Source organism: Diceros bicornis, chromosome 19 (assembly GCF_020826845.1).
Source record: "Diceros bicornis minor isolate mBicDic1 chromosome 19, mDicBic1.mat.cur, whole genome shotgun sequence".
Lineage (NCBI taxonomy): Eukaryota > Metazoa > Chordata > Mammalia > Perissodactyla > Rhinocerotidae > Diceros > Diceros bicornis.
In genome coordinates, this window is record NC_080758.1 from 49,802,739 (window position 1) to 49,821,389 (window position 18,651).

The 18,651-nt window shown below is 49.6% G+C and overlaps 2 protein-coding genes across 2 annotated transcripts; both read left to right on the forward strand.

Moving 5' to 3' along the window:
* The first annotated feature begins 2,374 nt into the window (after window positions 1–2,374).
* LOC131418172 (probable cystatin-16) lies at window positions 2,375–5,871 on the forward strand. Its single transcript, XM_058562169.1, has 3 exons — window positions 2,375–2,576; window positions 3,753–3,863; window positions 5,675–5,871. The coding sequence occupies exons 1-3, from the start codon at window positions 2,376–2,378 to the stop codon at window positions 5,747–5,749; spliced, it is 387 nt and encodes a 128-aa protein (XP_058418152.1). The 5' UTR covers window position 2,375; the 3' UTR covers window positions 5,750–5,871.
* A 4,201-nt stretch (window positions 5,872–10,072) lies between these two features.
* Window positions 10,073–13,925, forward strand: LOC131418219 (probable cystatin-15). The gene is made up of 3 exons (XM_058562211.1): window positions 10,073–10,290; window positions 12,848–12,958; window positions 13,851–13,925. Exons 1-3 carry the CDS (start codon window positions 10,096–10,098, stop codon window positions 13,923–13,925), a joined length of 381 nt encoding a protein of 126 aa, XP_058418194.1. The 5' UTR covers window positions 10,073–10,095.
* Window positions 13,926–18,651: the final 4,726 nt, after the last annotated feature.

The window sequence follows — 18,651 nt, forward strand, 5'->3', positions numbered from 1 at the left end:
AAATGGTTCAGAGTATGTTCTCTGTTCATGGTAGATGACTGCAACAAAAATTTAATTTGAAAACGTCTAGCTGCCTGTAAATTTAATAGTATATTTCCAAACAATCTAAGATCAAAGATGAAATCATATAGGAAATAAGAAAATACTTTGAATTAAAAGATAATTAACATATGATGTAGCAAAACTTCTGAGATGCAGCCAAAGCAGGGCTTTAGAGAAAAATTCATAGTCTTAAATCCATATGTTAGAATGATTGCAGAACACTGAGAAGAGAGAGGATGGAGACTTGGCTGAACCCCTAGGACAAGGGCACCCATGGAAGTAGCACTGTTTAGTAAGCAGGCAGTTTTTTAAAAAAAACTAAAAGAAGTATCAACAAGATCCAGCCCAAAATAAATCCTTAAGAGAGTTCTTTAGGGGGAAGGGAAATGATCCCAGTGGAAGCAAGGTAGTGTTGAAGGAATGATGCCCAGCAGAAGGGTAAATATGTTGCTAAATTCAATCGAATAATGAAAGTATAAAACAGCAATCATATTGTTTTATGGGCTTTCAAATATGTAGAATTTAACACATGACAACAATAACACCCAGGCAGAGGGGGGTTAGGAGTAATAGTGTTCTAAGGTCTTCCCATCATCCTTGAAATGGTAATGGTACTAATTTACTGTAGACTCAATTAAGTCAATGATGTTCGTTACAATCACTAGAATTACCACTAAAAGAAGAGTAAAAGGAATGGTAAATAAAGCCATTGAGAGGAAGAAACGGAATAGTAAAAGATCTTGAATAATCCGAAAGATTGCAAGAAAGGAGAAAAGAAGGAACAGAGACAAATGAAATGAATAGAAAACAAATAGTAGTACTGTGGATTTGAACACTGACATACCAGTTATGGTAATACTAATTATCAGTGATCAGTAATATGAGTCTTTGTAAATGGAATAAATACTTCAAGTGAAAGACTGTTAGATTGATTTAAAACACTATTTGGTGCTTCAAAGCCATCTGAATTAGTAAGCTACCATCTGCAGGTAAAAAGATGGATGAAGATGTCTCATGCGAACAAAGCTGATGCAGCTAGTCTGACATTGGACAAAGTGGACTTTAGAGAAAGAAGCATTCCTTGGGATAGAAAGGTACAACTCATAATGGTAAAAATGGTTGACCACCAAAAAGGTGTAACAGTTCTATTCGTATAAGCACTTAATGACAGAGTCTCAAAATACGTAAAGCAAGAATTGTGAGAAAAAAAGGAACAGGCAAATTCACAATCATAATCATGGTGAAAGATTTTAACACATCTCCCAGTAACTGACAGAGAACAAGACCCAAACCCAAACCCAAACCCAACCAAACCAAATTTGATAAAACAAAAAAAGTAAAAAGAGTAAATACGTGGAGGATTTGAACAAAATGGTGTACTGAGATACGTAGACATCTAACTCTGCACCTAAAAATGCGGAATACACATTCTTTTCAAGAACATATAGAATATTGGCCATATTCTGGGCAATAGAAGAAATCTCAACAAATTTCAAAGAAGACAAATAATAGAAAAGATGTTCTCTGACCATAGTGGACCTGAGCAGGTAGTCAATAAGGGAAAAAATAATTAGAAAATTGGCTATGGTTAGAAATTAAACAATACAGCTATAATAGCCCACAGGTCAAGAATGAAGTCACAGTGGAAAAGAGAGCATGGTTTAAAGTGAGGGAAACTAATAATAGGCACGTCAGACTGGGAGGATGAGGCCAGATGTACCTTCTGGCAGAGGAGGGTCAGGGCGATGGTGAATTGGATAGCCATCCCTGCTGCCGCATTGCTGGCCACACACCTTGTACTCCCCTGGGCCTGGCTGGGGCTGTGGGCTCCAGCCAAGGTCACAGTCAGGTTCGGCCGTGGCCTCCACTTCCCAGGCACAGGCTCACCAGCGTTCCCAGGAATTGGTGTGATTCTGGCAGTCCTTGCCTACACTGTCATGAGGGCAAGCGAGGGGTTCGCAAGGCCCTGCAGGAGTGGGGCTGCAGCAGCGGGAGGGAACCCCTCCGGATGAAGCTCAGGCAAGCAGCCCTGGAAATGTGCAGGGAACAGAGCATGTTGCATGCATTACCTTGAGTCCAAGATTTTTGTGACAAGAGGGTGGAAAATGCGACCCCCCTGTACTGCCTTCTGTTTGGTGATAATGGAAGGGACAAGGCAGGGTGATGGAGAGGAGGGGCTGGACAGAGGCACCAGTCTAAGACGAGAGGTCAGCAGCTGAGGGCCTCCGCGGGGCAGGGCTGTGTGGGATGTGGAGCCATGGAGGGCGGCCCAGCAGCAGCTACCGCCCCCTTCCCCCGTGCGTGGCCAGCCTTCTCTGCCGACGCTGGACAGCATGCTCCTGAAGGTGCTGCTGCTTCTAGGGCTCGCTGTGCTGGGCACTCACGTCTGGACCATTCAAAAGGAATTTGTAAATGTTAATAAGAACCACGATTATTTTGTGGCATCTGTGGAGTTTGCTGTGGCTCGGTTCAATGATGACAATATGGAAGAGAATGCATACAGGTTGCTGGAGGTCGGGCGAGCCCAGCAAAAGGTAAGTGGCAGTAATTATGTCCATGCCCGGATTCTGGTCCCGGGATGAACAGCCCTGAGGCAGGTGTGATGTCAGCAGGGCTCTGATGTGGGGGGTCCCACCTCTGCACCACACTCCTGAGGAGACTGGAGGATCACCGCCTCTCTGCACACAGCGCACCAGCTTCCTTCAGGCTTTCCTATTTCCTGACCCTCTGCCTCTTCCTTGGGCTGCATCTCAGCCCTGGACCCGGGGAGGTCCCAGGAGACCCTCAAGCACTGCTGCTACTGCTGCTGCCCCAGCCCCTGAGCCCCCGTCCTAGCTGCAGGGGAGCTGGGCGTGTGTGAGTGTGTGTGTGTGTGTGTGTGTTGGGGCACGAGTGGGTATCAGGTGTCAGCTGCAGAAATTCCTGAGTCCCAAATGAAATCAGCTTTCTAGACAATTCCAGGTCAGTCCAGTAGAGGTGGGTTCCTCCTCATGGTGATTTCTCTTCATGTTTGAGTTCTTCCCAAATTTTTATGAACTTCTATTTAGGGAAACGAAATCACACCTCTTAATAACTTCTTATAGAGGCCTAATGAGCACCCAGAACAGCACCTGATTCATAAATCTGCGCCTCAGTGAACGTCTGCAAGAGGAGCCCTTGAGTGCAGCCGTTTCCCACGCGAAGAGACCGAGTGCTCCCAGCCCCCGGGACCCCCTCTATCCCCACGTAGATGCTTCCCCTGAAAGGGATAGCCCAGGTCTGGGGGCTAATCAGTGGGCCAACCCACTCGTTATCTTCTTCTCTATAGAAGGCGTCGTTCTGCGTGCGCGCTGTGTCTGGCTGATGCTGCTCAAGCGTCGACTGAGAGACTGGGCATGCTGTCAGGTGTTGCTGCAGTGTGTGTGGGCTCACTGCTGTGGAGCTGAAATCCTGTGAACGTGCCACCCTGTGTGTTCATGGCACTGTCCCTGTGACCGCCAGGTGTAGGCCACGGGAGGAGAGTGGCAAGGAAGATTCCAGTGCATGCTCTAGGTGCATGTAGGGACACCTTTCTGTTGATTATGTGCTTATAGAGAAATTGCACATGATTTGTACATGCTATGTATACGCATGTTCTAGTCTTTTGCCCACTTTTCTACTTGATTTTCTGCCTGTTTCTCATTCATGAAAAGCAAATATTTAGCAGCTGTTTTATAATTTCTTCTTGACAGAGGTGGACAATGATATTTTTAATGGACTTGGAGATCGGCCGCACAATTTGTAAGAAACACAGTAAAGACATTGACAACTGCCCCTTCAAAGAAGGCCCAGAGGAGAAACAGGTTTGAGAATAAAATCAACCCAAAGCATCACGAATCTTCTGGGAATGAAATATAATATCAAGGAAGGTGTCTTAGAAAAACCTACAGTCCTCCTGTGTGTCTCCTTTACTCCTCATACAGGACACTTCGCGTCTCCAAATACGTGGGATTTTTCCCCCACCAAGTCATTATCTGTGACACCAGCTCTCTACCTGGAGATAGCGTCAGATCCCACAGGTTAAGGGGTCAGTCCCACAAAACTCGCCCCCCCCATTCAGATACCAATCTCAAGTAGCGGGTCCCCAGGTTACCCACAACATCTGTCTAACTTGGCTACAAAACAGAGGTTCCCATGACCCCACCTCAGGTTCGATTAATTTGTGAGAGCAGCTCACAGAACTCAGGGAAACATTTATAATGTTTACCAGTTTATTAAAGGCTGTGATAAAGGAGACCAATGAACGACCAGATGAAGAGATGCAAAGGGCGAGGTCTGGGAGGGCACCAGGCACAGGGGCTTCGGTTCCTATGCAGCTGGGGGTGTGTCACCCTCGCTGTGTGGATGTGTTCACCCACCTGGAAGCTCCCCGAAACCCCTGCTATTGGGATTTTTATGGAGGCTTCCTCATGTAGGCATGATCAATTATTAACTCCATTTCCAGCCCCTCTCCTCTCTCTGGAGGATGAGAGGGGAGGCCGAAAATTCCAAGTTCTAATCTTGGCTTAGTCTTTCTGGTGACCAGCCCCCATCCAGGAGCCACCCAGGAGCCCACCCAGAGTCACCTCATTAGAACAAGACATGCTCCTAGTGTTCTTATTACTTGGGATTTACAAGGGTTTTAGGAGCTCTGTGCCAGGAACTGGGGGCAGAGACCAATGTATATATTTTTTATATTCTCACATCAGGTCTAAGGGAGGAGGCTAGGAGAGTCATCAGGGATGCTCCTGGGGCAAAATGAAGGTCCTGGCCACTCTCCCACCAGGTCCCAGGCTCCCTGCTGGAGGGAGAAGGAGGTCATTCTAAGCAGACAGAGCTGCTTTTGGCAGAGCAGTGAGCTGAGCCTGTGCTCACAGCCCAGCTGGTCAACCAGAGATACCCTGCAGACACCCACATGACCTTCCTGCCTGGATGGTGCCCTCCCCCAGGTCCCAGCCTCGAAGCTTCCTGAGAGCTCAGGGCTCAGGCAGAGGATGATTTCCCTGTGGTCTGCCCTCCTCCTTTCCTCCTGTATTTTGGGTTGGGAGGACTGTTTAGTTTGTCTGGACATCCCACCTCTCCCTCTAGTCTCCTGGACTGCAAAGTCATGTCCCTGTCAGTTCGAGTTCTCGTGTCACATCCTATGAACTGACATCTGGTCCACAGGACTGGCAACGTGGGATGGGCCTTAGTCAGGGAGACACCCTCAGTGGGACTGGTCTCCCCACAAGCCCAGCCTTGGGGCAGCCTCCCCTTGGGTGGGTTTGCAGCTGTTGTTGAGTGGGGGGCTGCCCAGCTGGACCATCTCCTGGGCAGTGTGCTGGCTCCCTCAGCACTCACAGTGCGGGGACTATCCATGCAGTATCTTGCACACCGGGGAGGACCCTGAGGGTCGGGTGATGGCCCCACTATGCGCCCTCCCAGGAGCCCCTGTCCTAGGTGGGTGGATCCAGCCACCCCTGCCCATCATCCTGGTGGAGACTTGAGCTTCTCAACCCTGCCCCAGATGACTGTTTTTGCTTTTCTTTCCTCTTGTAGTTTTTAATGCATCTCAAGCTCTGGTCAGTTCTTCATGCTAAGTGCTCTCACTGTGTTGTACTGTCCTGATTTATGTCCTGTGATTACTGTTTTTCAGGTGGACTGCACTTTTATTGTGGATGCTCGACCCTGGTTTTCCCAGTTCACCCTCCTGAACAGCACCTGTGTGTAGAAATAGACGGGGCAGGAGCTGTGGCTTCTCACAGCAGAAGTTCCTTTTCTGCTAGAGGGTGAGAGTCGGCCTGCAGTCACAGGTCTGTGCAGCAACAGGGGAAATAAAGGCATCTCAGAGCACTTTCTATGTCCCTGTCGGTTTTGCACTCTCCTGGATCGTTTATTTTCCATGAATGTTGCTGCCAGTGACAAGTGGTGGAGAATTTGTCATTATAGCTCTTACCTGGGCTGCAGGTGCAGAGTGTTGAGTAATCAAGCTCCCCAGTTCATGCGAGCCTGCCCCTACTGGTTCTGGTAGGGCCCCCGCTGGATGGTTTGTGGACTCATTCCTTCATTCACTCTTCCGTTTGTTCATTCATTCATTCTGCAATCCCTCCCTGCCCCTCATCCATTCCACTCAAAAAGAATGCAGACACTTTTGCCAGGCAGCAGCCACCTGCCTCCCCTCTGCTCCCATCTCCGGGGCCCGGCTCACAGAGGAGGTGCTTCTGCAGCTGGGCCATGCCCGGACACAGGGGTGGGAGGGGGTGACTGAAGCTGATGGAGGCTCTGCCCTCCTTGGATGCCCATCAGGGGCATCTGTACCAGGAGCTGCCTGACTGATGAGATTGTCTTCTCCAGGGTCTCTGGGGATGGCTCAGGATGTGGCAGCTCCAGTCACCATGTCCCCACATGCTCCCTGAGGTCTTTATTCGCCCATCAGGGCCAGCCTGGCCTCCATGGCTGTCAACATCAATCACTCCCCCTGTGACAGGCACCGTGGGGACAGACACCCACCCTAATGAGCAAGTCTCTCTTGTAGGGTCCTGGTGAGGAGCAGCCCTGGAGGGACAGAGGGATGGAGGGCGTGGAGCGTATGGGGGCATGACTGGGAGAGAGAGGCAGTGGCAATGCCATCTGGGGGAACACTTCAGAATGGAGGGCTGAGGGGTCTTCCCTCTTCCCCACTGGGTTACTGGGGACCTGATTTGAGTGACCCTGGTTGAAAGTCTGTCCCTTTCCTGGCTGATATATTCCCATGATGTTGCTGTAAGCATTAATGCAATAGATTTCCCTACACAGCTGTGGGCAACACCTTTGGGCCCAGCACACAGATGGTGGCCTGAGCCAGCTTTGGTCCTTTGACTGACCTGTGAATAGGATTTCTAACATCTCCCCACAATTTGATAGGGGCATATACAAACTTACAAGGGTAGGTGTGTTGTCAGCAAAGCTGGCCTATTTCCTGCCCTTGACTTGAGAACACTTGAGCTCAGTGGGGTCAAGCCGTTGTTCACGGATCCCATGCTAGCCAAGGACAGCCAGACCCTCCCTGAGTGCTAGTCTGTGCTGCTCACAGGTGGACATCTATACCTCAACTCCCACTTCCATCGGGCAGGCCTGGGGTCTTACTCTTTCCAATTTGTCATGGTTTGAGCTCAGATGTACCTTAAGTGCACCAGGGGTCTTTACAAATGTTCCCTGTGTTCACGCCATGACTCTCAGCGTTAGGACCCAGACGCTGGACGATTTGAAATCCTCCACTGCTGATCCCAGGGAGCCTCCTGTTGGGCACCAGGGTATAAATGAAGGTGCCAGATTCTGACAGTGGTCTGTCACTGGTTGCAGCTCTCAACAAATGTGGCATTAGAAACATAGCCTTTTGCGAACTGAAGGCCACTGCTTTGCTTCTTTACGGAAGTTACAATAGTTCTACTCACGGTGCCGCCTCTTCTCATGGTGTCAAGATAAGGGGAACAACACTTCTCAGGGCCTGTGGGAGAGCAGTCAAAGCCCTGACCCTGGGGGAGCTTAGAGCAGTAGTCAGTAACTGATAGACCCTGCAGGTAAAAATGAGCAGATACACACAGTAGTTAGGAGTCCATTTAACAAATTTGATTTTTGGTTACCGTCAGGAGTTGAGCTAAGCTACTCCACGGTGTTGCTGCCTCAGCAACCACCTGGTGTGGCCAAGTGGCCCGCAGCAGCCTGAAACTGACACAGGCCCCTCGTACAAGCACGTGCCCTGGAAAGCAGCCGGCAGTCACAGCAAATGTAAGTTCCTGTATGGCTTCCCAGCAGCCCTGTGAGCAGCAGCCTCCCAGGGCTTCCCTTTGTGACAGTAGAAAAGGGAGCTTATCATTGTTGTGGAGCTTATCAAATCCTGCTCTCCTTTTTTGGTTTGAATTGACCAATCTGGCCTTAACCTGGGAACCCCACCCATGGACACTAATAAAGGCGTGGGCCTCAGGTCCTGCCTCTCCCTGTCTGCACTGTGTCTTGACTTTCCCGTGTGGCTCCTGGAGGTGTGCCATGTACTTCCTCCAGGGCCTGTGAGCAACAACCTTCTCTATTTCAGTTTCTCCTGTGGTCCATTGTTGAACCCAGACTCACCATCAGGCACTCTGTGCCACTTAACAAGCGTTAATTTGACAAATTCATAAGAGCTAAATAGAACATTTACCAAAACTGCACTACATGCATTATTTTGAGCTGATAGAACATTTATCCAAATTGAGTATATTCTGATCCATAAGGCAAATCTCAACGAATTCCAAAGAACTGATATCACATAGAACAGGTTCTCCAGCCACAGTGAAGTTTAGGTAGAAATTAAGGAGACAAATGTTTGAAAACTCAGCCACACACCTCTAAATAACACGTGGGCTGGAGAAGCAATCTCGTTGCAGATTAGGGTATATTTTTAAAGTAAATCATTAAAATCTTGTGGTGTAACAAACACATGAGATATGGCTGACGTCCAGCTCCGAGGGCTGCACACGTGCCTGGACACTCACGTGCCTGAGGAGGGACAGGATGATGACCCATAATCTAAGTCTCTCCTTTCAAGAATGGAAGGAAATTATAACAAAAAAAGTGTAAATGAGTGAAAGAGGAAACAGAAGTTGATAGAGGATCAAGAAATCCAACAGTTGATCCTTTAGAAAGTCTAATAAAATAGCTAACCCCTGGAAAGAGAGTTCTAGAAATGGAGAAGGTAGTCATAGCCCACATCAGGAATGAAAAAGGAGCCTCATTACAGGTCCTGCAGATCTGGAAAGATGACAGTGAACACCATAGCCCAGCTGCTGCTGGCCCAGTGAAGAGCAGCAAGCCCTGGGCGCCTGCAGCCTCTGGGGTGGGAGCAAACACCTAGGCTGCGACACACTTTGAAGCAGGTTGCTGCATCCTCATGGTGATCTCCCTGAAGGGGTCCACTGCGTTCCTTAGACCCCACACCACCACCATCCATTGATGTGTGACCGCGAAGGTGGTCACAAGGGTGTCCTCTATTCGGTCTACACTCCCTTCTCTTCCCGTGCTAGCCCCAGTCCTGTCCTTCCCCACCACCGTGGCCCAGGCTCTGTACTCCTTCTGGGACCTCCACCAAAGTACAGGTGTCCGTTTTCCCCAGGCTGGAGGCAGGAAAACTGTTGCAGAGTAGAGCGCCCTCACGCACGTGGATGACACGTCAGGCATTCCCGGCCCACTGGCTCCCCTTGCCTTGTTCATGAACCAGGCAGGGCACGCATCGGTACCACGGTCCCTCTGAGGAGAACTTGACATGGCGACATGGCAAAGGCCACAGGAGCACAAAGTGACAGAGCTGCGTGAGAATGCACAACAGCTGGGCTAGGCAGGGCTTCCCTTTCCCTGCCCTGACACCTTCTCATGCCCGTGGCTGCCATTCACCTCCATTCCAGCAGAGGCTTGCCCCAGACTAGCTTCCCTTTGGTCTCTCTGCCCACCTCAGGATGTTAGAAACCCCTCTCCCCTCTGCCAAGCACAGCCAGGCCTCATGACAAGTAGGTGAGCAGGTGCCAGAGGTGGTAGATGGTGCCCGCCCCCCCCCCGCCCTGGTACCCTCCTGATGCTGCTGAGGTTGTGGGTTGCAGCCAAGGTCAGAGGTAGACCTGGTTTTTACCTCAACTCCCCAGGACTCAGGGCTCACCAGTGTTCCTAAGAATTTCTGTGGCTCTGCCAGTCTTGGGATGCACTGCCACGAGGGCAAGCAAATGGGCTCAAGACCCCCAGCCAGGCCCCATCAGGGTTGGGCTGGGGCACGAGGAGGCAGCCCTGGAAATGTTCAAGGAACAGCGTGTGTTGCTTGCATGTCCCTGGGTCCAAGGCTTATGTGACAAGGGGGTGGAAAATGTGAGTCATGTTCTGCCTTCCGTTTGGTGACGATGGGAGGGACAAGGCAGGGAGCGGAGAGGAGGAGCTGGTCAGAGGCGCAGGTCAGCAGCTCCAGGCCTCTGCGGGGCAGGGCGGAGTGGGACGTGGAGCAGTGGAGGGCGGCCCAGCAGCAGCCGCCACCCCCGCCTGCCCTTGTGCTGCTGGCCTCTGGTGCTGACGCTGGACACCATGCTCCTGCAGGTGCCTCTGCTCCTGGGGCTCATTGTGCTGGGGCCTCATGTCGACAGCTGGGGCTTTGTGGACATCAGCAAGAGCACAGATTTCTTCCGCATGTGTGTGGAGTTTGCTAAGTTTCAGTTCAACCAAGCCCAGCCGGATGAGTATGCCTACAAGCTGCTGTGGGTGCGGCGAAGCCAGCGCAAGGTGAGTGGCTCATCTCCCCTCCCTAGGCTCCACATTCACGCCAAAACCAGGCCTGGGGGGGTTCAAATCCTTGGTCTGCAGGAAACAACAGTGGATGTTCTAACTTGGTAAATATTTTTTAAGAATACAAGATATCATCAGATGTGTTCCAAGTTTCCTTTTGTTTCCTTAATGAGTGGAGTCCTTGAAAAACAGGGTAGAGAGGAAGGCAGGTCAGCAGAAAGGAAAGCATTCAAGTCAGAGATTCGGGTGTGGTGTGTGGGGAGAAAAACAGCGCCCCTTATGAGATGGTGGAAAGAATGAGAACAGAGAGAGAGACCGGTAACGAGAAAGACAGAGAAGCAGTAGCCGAAACAGAAACCTGAGGAGGAAAAGCATCCCAGAGGATAGCTGACCACAGCCCTCCGCGGGGCTCCAGGGAGCCTTGTGGGGCCCATCAGCGAGGCCCGATGCTGAGGTGATGCTCCTGCATGAAGCCGTTTGCCTTGGCTGCGCAGCCACTGTGGGTCCGGGCCTGGGTGGGAGGCGGCAGAGACGACAGACGTGTTCTCATGGGACTGTTATGCTGGTGACAAGAGGCAAACAGACCCCAAGTTCATGAGTGAAATAGTGTAAGGCAGGGACAACAGCAGTCAGTGAAGGGACCCAGGGCTGAGAGGAGGTGAGTAACGTGGGGAGTGGTCACAGAAGGCCTCTGTATGACAGACACTCCTGGAAGGACCCAGCCACATGGAGGTTTGGGGAGGAGAAGGACAGGCAGCCACAGAGAGGCCCCTGGACCAGGAAAGCCACGAGTGCCCAGGAGGATGGCCTGAAAGTCTTAGAGTGATGGGGATCAATGGGGGGAAGTCACTCAGGTGCTTTAGCAAGCATCTCTCTGGACCCTGTGGGCTCAGTGGGCTCCACAACCTCCTGGCAAGCAGAGGCCAGGGTGCAGGGGATGGTCCCCTGGTCATCAGGAGGTATAAGAAATGCTGGCTTCTGAGTCTGCTTGGAGGTCGATGTGGGGTGCACTGATGTGGGGTGTGAGAGAAGAGCAGAGTCACGGACGGGCCACAGGTGTTTGCCCCGAGCACATGGGTGAATGGTGACTCTATCAACTGAAAAGACAATAGAGTAAGGGGGGGACATGAAAGGATCTGGGCAGGCCACACCACATTTAGGATTCCTGAAACAGCCATGGTCCAGAAGGCAGTGGGTTATAGAGTCTTAAGAGTAGAGAAGAGACTGGGCCTGATGTAAATGTAGGTGTCGTTATCATCTGGTTATGCCAACCTTTCCCACTGATGCTTATTCTGACCACTTCCTGCTTCCCTTGAATGGAATAAAGACTATTGACCACGAGTCATTCTGTCCGTGCCTGGATTCTGGTCCTGGGATGGACAGCCCTGAGGCAGGTGTCATGTCAGCAGGGCTCTGATGTGGGGGGTCCCACCTCTGCACCACACTCCTGAGGAGACTGGAGGATCACCGCCTCTCTGCACACAGCGCACCAGCTTCCTTCAGGCTTTCCTGTTTCCTGACCCTCTGCCTCTTCCTTGGGCTGCATCTCAGCCCTGGACCTGGGGAGGTCCCAGGAGACCCTCGAGCACTGCTGCTACTGCTGCTGCCCCAGCCCCTGAGCCCCCGTCCTAGCTGCAGGGGAGCTGGGCGTGTGTGAGTGTGTGTGTGTGTGTGTGTGTTGGGGCACGAGTGGGTATCAGGTGTCAGCTGCAGGAATTCCTGAGTCCCAAACGAAATCAGCTTTCTAGACAAGTCCAGGTCAGTCCAGTAGAGGTGGGTTCCTCCTCATGGTGATTTCTCTCCATGTTTGAGTTCTTCCCAAATTTTTATGAACTTCTATTTAGGGAAATGAAATCACACCTCTTAATAACTTCTTATAGAGGCCTAATGAGCACCCAGAACAGCACCTGATTCATAAATCTGCGCCTCAGTGAACGTCTGCAAGAGGAGCCCTTGAGTGCAGCCGTTTCCCACGCGAAGAGACCGAGTGCTCCTAGCCCCCGGGACCCCCTCTATCCCCACGTAGATGCTTCCCCTGAAAGGGATAGCCCAGGTCTGGGGGCTAATCAGTGGGCCAACCCACTCGTTATCCTCTTCTCTATAGAAGGCGTCGTTCTGCGTGCGCGCTGTGTCTGGCTGATGCTGCTCAAGCGTCGACTGAGAGACTGGGCATGCTGTCAGGTGTTGCTGCAGTGTGTGTGGGCTCACTGCTGTGGAGCTGAAATCCTGTGAACGTGCCACCCTGTGTGTTCATGGCACTGTCCCTGTGACCGCCAGGTGTAGGCCACGGGAGGAGAGTGGCAAAGAAGATTCCAGTGCATGCTCTAGGTGCACATATGGACATGGTTTTGTAAGAGAAATGGAGAATTAAGAGGAAAAAGCAAAATAATAAATCAATTAACAAATAAAAACAAGAGAAATTGCATATATGTTTATCCCTATTTATATGCATATGCACATTCACATATTTTGCCCACTTTTCTATTTGGTTCTCTGTCTTTTTCTCATTATTGCAAAGTATTTCCCAGAAATCTCTCCAATTTCTTCTCGACAGCAGTATTCTTGGATATATTTAATGGAATTGGAGATGGGCCGCACAGTCTGTAAAAAACACGATGAAGACATCGACAACTGCCCCTTGCAAGAAGGCCCAGGCGAGAAACAGGTTGGAGAATAAAATCAACCCAAAGCATCACAAATATTCTGGGAATGAAAAATAATATCAAGGAGCATCTGTCGGGGGACGCTAGGAGAGTCATCAGGGATGCTCCTGGGGCAGAATGAAGGTCCTGGCCACTCTCCCACCAGGTCCCAGGCTCCCCGCTGGAGGGAGAAGGAGGTCATTCTAAGCAGACAGAGCTGCTTCTAGCAGAGCAGTGAGCTGAGCCTGTGCTCACAGCCCAGGTGGTCAACCAGAGATATCCTGCAGACACCCACATGACCTTCCTGCCTGGATGGTGCCGTCCCCCAGGTCCCAGCCTCGAAGCTTCCTGAGAGCTCAGGGCTCAGGCAGAGGATGCTCTCTGTCTCTCAAGGTCATGTCCCTGTCAGTCTGAGTTCTCCTGTCACATCCTATGAGCTGACATCTGGTCCACAGGACTGGCAACGTGTGATGGGCCTGAGACACCCTCAGTGGGACTGGTCTCCCCACAAGCCCAGCCTTGGGGCAGCCTCCCCTTGGGTGGGTTTGCAGCTGTCATTGAGTGGGGGGTGCCCAGCTGGACCATCTCCTGGGCAGTGTGCTGGCTCCTTCAGCACTCACAGTGCGGGGACTATCCATGCAGTATCTTGCACACCGGGGAGGACCCTGAGGGTCGGGTGATGGCTCCACCAGGCGCCCTCTCAGGAGCCCCCATCCTAGGTGGGTGGATCCAGCCACCCCTGCCCATCATCCTGGTGGAGACTTGAGCTTCTCAACCCTGCCCCAGATGACTGTTTTTGCTTTTCTTTCCTCTTGTAGTTTTTAATGCATCTCAAGCTCTGGTCAGTTCTTCATGCTAAGTGCTCTCACTGTGTTGTATTGTCCTGATTTATGTCCTGTGATTACTGTTTTTCAGGTGGACTGCACTTTTGTTGTGGATACTCGACCCTGGTTTTCCCAGTTCACCCTCCTGAACAGCACCTGTGTGTGAAATAGACGGGGCAGGAGCTGTGGCTTCTCACAGCAGAAGTTCCTTTTCTGCTAGAGGGTGAGAGTCGGCCTGCAGTCACAGGTCTGTGCAGCAACAGGGGAAATAAAGGCATCTCAGAGCACTTTCTGTGTCCCTGTCGGTTTTGCACTCTCCTGGATCGTTTATTTTCCATGAATGTCGCTGCCAGTGACAAGTGGTGGAGAATTTGTCATTATAGCTCTTACCTGGGCTGCAGGTGCAGAGTGTTGAGTAATCAAGCTCCCCAGTTCATGCGAGCCTGCCCCTACTGGTTCTGGTAGGGCCCCCGCTGGATGGTTTGTGGACTCATTCCTTCATTCACTCTTCCGTTTGTTCATTCATTCATTCTGCAATCCCTCCCTGCCCCTCATCCATTCCACTCAAAAAGAATGCAGACACTTTTGCCAGGCAGCAGCCACCTGCCTCCCCTCTGCTCCCATCTCCGGGGCCCGGCTCACAGAGGAGGTGCTTCTGCAGCTGAGCCATGCCCGGACACAGGGGTGGGAGGGGGTGACTGAAGCTGATGGAGGCTCTGCCCTCCTTGGATGCCCATCAGGGGCATCTGTACCAGGAGCTGCCTGACTGACGAGATTGTCTTCTCCAGGGTCTCTGGGGATGGCTCAGGATGTGGCAGCTCCAGTCACCATGTCCCCACATGCTCCCTGAGGTCTTTATTCGCCCATCAGGGCCAGCCTGGCCTCCATGGCTGTCAACATCAATCACTCCCCCTGTGACAGGCACCGTGGAGACAGACACCCACCCTAATGAGCAAGTCTCTCTTGTAGGGTCCTGGTGAGGAGCAGCCCTGGAGGGACAGAGGGATGGAGGGCGTGGAGCGTACGGGGGCATGACTGGGAGAGAGAGGCAGTGGCAATGCCATCTGGGGGTACACTTCAGAATGGAGGGCTGAGGGGTCTTCCCTCTTCCCCACTGGGTTACTGGGGACCTGATTTGAGTATTCCTGGTTGAAAGTCTGCCCCTTTCCTGATCAACCCGTTCTCATGAAGTGGTCATATGCTCTGATGGGACAGGGTTTCCCAAGACAGCTGGGGACAGCTCCATTGGGCACTGCAGAAAGACAGTGGCCTGGATCAGCTTTGGTTCTTTTGACCGACCTGCGTGTAGAGTTTGTAACAACTCCCCACACATTGATAGGGGTGTGTATAAACTTACAAGGGTTTGTCTGTGTGGTCAGCAAAGCCGGCCTATTGCCCACCTTGGCTATGAGAGCACTCAGGTTCCAAGGGGTCGAGCCATTGTTCATGGGTCAAGGACAGCCAGCCCTCCCTGAGCACTAAGTGGCATTCCTCGCAGGTGGCAGCACTGTCACTGCCACCTCCTATTTCACATCAGGAAGGCTGGAGGTCCTGCTCTTTTCACCATATGTCAGTTGTTGTCTACCTTCATCCACTTGAAACCCCATTGGTGTCATTTTACAAATCTAGAGATCAGGCCCTACCTGACGGCATCTCTACTACAGAAGAATCTCCGTGACCCAATGTCAGAAATGCGTGAAGTCCCGGATGATTAGCACTTGTAGCCACAGTTTGGAAATGGTTCTCTAGGGAGCTCCAATATTTAGAAATTGTGTAAATTGCAGTTAGTGTATTTTGTTTGTGGCCTGTGTCTTTCCTCTGGTTCCTGCTCTCACAGAATATGGGATTAAAAACACGGCCCATTCACTGAGTTGATGCTCACAGGGCATGGGCTGTGTAAGGGTCTTCGGTAGGGTTGGTAAATTTTGTGCCTGCCACTATTGTCATTGATGAACCCACATTAGTAGTTTTTGAATGATGCATCACTCTCTAAAGGCAGTCAGAACCAAGAGCAGCCTGTCTTGTGTCATTGTGTTCTAGAGAGATCTCTCCAGATTAACCCCGTCACTAGTTGTCCCAAATCAGTAGGGAGTGAAAATATACTTGAAAGTTATAATACAATCACACAATAGAAAAACTGACACGTATTTCAGGAATCATTGATTTCCACGAAACCCAGAATGTTTTATGGGATTACTTGGTTTGAAGGAGCAAGATTCTTTGGAATATATTTGCTGAGACCCCTCCTGAAATTGGGGCTTAACCCAAAAGCGCTGGGCTCCTCAGGAGAAGCTTCAAAGGGGGAGGGAAGAAGGTGGAGGAGGAAGAGGAGAGCCGTGCTCCCTGCGGGGTGTCTGTGGTAAAACCGTTGTGATGCGATTATCTCTGCCAATCCTCCCCACCAGCTCCCTTTCCCATTTCCATGTCAGGGCACTGGCAGCTAAGTCTCAGGGTTCCTTACTGTGATTTTCTGGAGGTGAGCTCAAAGATCGAGTCCAGCACCCCATCACCCATTTCCCTTTAACTCTTTGGTTTCCAAACACAAACATCCACAGGCATTAGCAAAGAAACGAAGGCTAAGAAACACTTGTAACTGGCCACTTGTTATTTCTGTGATGCTTTCCAAACATCATTTTCAGAACAGAATCAGCTGCTACAGAAACTGCTGTTGTTCATCGGCTTTCCTGTCCTCTCTTCTGAAGTCACGTTGTCCGCCCAGGAATAGCATCAGCAGGTCAAAACCAGCAAACCAGTGTCCCAAGCCATCACATTCATCAGGACGAGCCCCTCACCTCTGTCTCCAAGTGCCCCACACTAGGGCGCCGTCCCTCAGCATCGGCCCAGTCTCTCCCAGCACCCCACAGACCCTGTACAATCTCCTCTCCTTCCTCTCCCAGTCTCTTTGCTGCACCTCACTTTCAGACTCTGCTTTTCTTTAAATGATGACACCTGTGATCTCCCAAATGGTCTATATTTTATGAGGCTCTTTCCTGTGGCTTCTAGCCTGTGCAGAGCTGTCAGATAAATATAAAATATTATCCAATCATGCAAAGCCTCAAATCAGTTCTATATTTTTAAAACACAGAATGTTCAGCACTCAATCAGAAACAGTCAGAAAAAAAGACAAGATTTGATGGATAAATCAAGAGCAAAAATAGACAATAGAAACAAATATCAAAAAATATTTAGACACTGTAGTAATTAGATATGGACTTTAACGTACTCAGGATGAATAGATTCAAAGAATTAAAAGATAGATAATACTGGCAAAGGAGTAGAAAGTATCAAAAAAGAATGAAAAGAAAGTCCTAGGACTGAAAAATACGTAAATGAAATGAAGAATGCAACAGGCAGGTTGGCCTCAGGTTAGGAACAGCTGAGGGGAGAATGGGCCGCCAGGAGGCAGTCCAGAGGAGATGGTGCGGGAGGGAAAGCGTGAGAAGGGCACTGCGAGATCTGCCTGCAGGGTCAAGAGGGAGAGAAGGCGGCAGAAGCAGGGCTTGAAAATGTAAAGCCTGAGTTTTCTAGAACTAACCAAAGACATCAAGCCATTGATTTAAGCAGTGTCACAAACTACAGGCTGGATATAATAAAAGAGACCCACAGCTGAGCATGAAAGAGTTCAAAATCAAATTTTAGGATAAAAATCTTGAAATCAGCCAGAGATAAAAAGATATTTTATCTTCAAATAAGCAACCATCAAGCTTTCAGCCGAGCTCAGGCGGGACAGAAGGAACGTCAGAAGGTACTGTCGTGCATCTTCTAAGTGCTGAAGGAAATTAACCACGCACCTAGACTTCCTCAGGTAGCAAAACTCTCTCTCAAATACGCGTACAAACCAAAGTTATTTTAAACAAACAAAATGGGGTGTTTTTGTTGCCAGTATAATCGTTCTAAAATAAATGCTAAAGGGAATTCTCTGGGCAGAAGGGAAACAATCCCAGATGGAAAAATAGTATGATAGGAAGACAGAAAGAACACCCCAAAGAGTAAATATGCAGATAAACCTAGATGATACATTGACTATAAAAAATGATATTGTGTTGAAGATTGTAAAGTATATATGGAATTAGTATAGATGAAAATAACAGCACAAAGCTGGGAGAGGAGTAAACGTAGCTAGAATGATGTAAATGGACTGAATGCTCTAATTAAAAGACAAATTTAGTTGACTGTTGGAAAAGTAAAAGAACACACACAAAAAAGGAAACACATGTTAGATACAAGAACATAGAGATTTTGGAAAAATAAGGCTGGATTAAGGTATACTATGCCAACGCTAACCAAAAAATGTCAATGGACCAGTATAATATCCAATAAAGTAAACTCAGACAAGAAGCACTGCCTGAAATAAAGATGGGTATTTTACTCACGAAAATGTCCATCTACTAAGAACATATAACAACTCTAAGTGTGTAGACACCGGTCTCAAAATATTTAAAGCACAAAAGAAAGAATAAAAAGGAGAAATAATGAAATCCACAATCATAGGGAGAGACTAAAACACAACTCCACAGACTGAAAAAATGAACCCGACACAACAAATCAGTCAAGTTCCAAAATTCTGATACAGAAGTTCTGAATGACACAATATCGAATTGTCCTTTTTGACTTATATGGAACATCACTGAAACACTGAACGCGAACACGTGCTCTTTTCAAGTGCACAGGAAACATTTTCAGAATTGATCAATTGTGTACCAAAAAATAATTCTCAACAAAATTCACAGACCTGATACCATGCAGACTGTTCTATAGCCACAGTGAAATTAAGCTAGAAATCAATAATAAAATGTTAGAGACTTCCTGAGCTTAGAAGAGGCTTCCCTCATGCGTTCCTGCAGAGCTTTTCCATCCCTGGAGTTGGCTCCCTCCTTGCAGGGAGCCCAAGA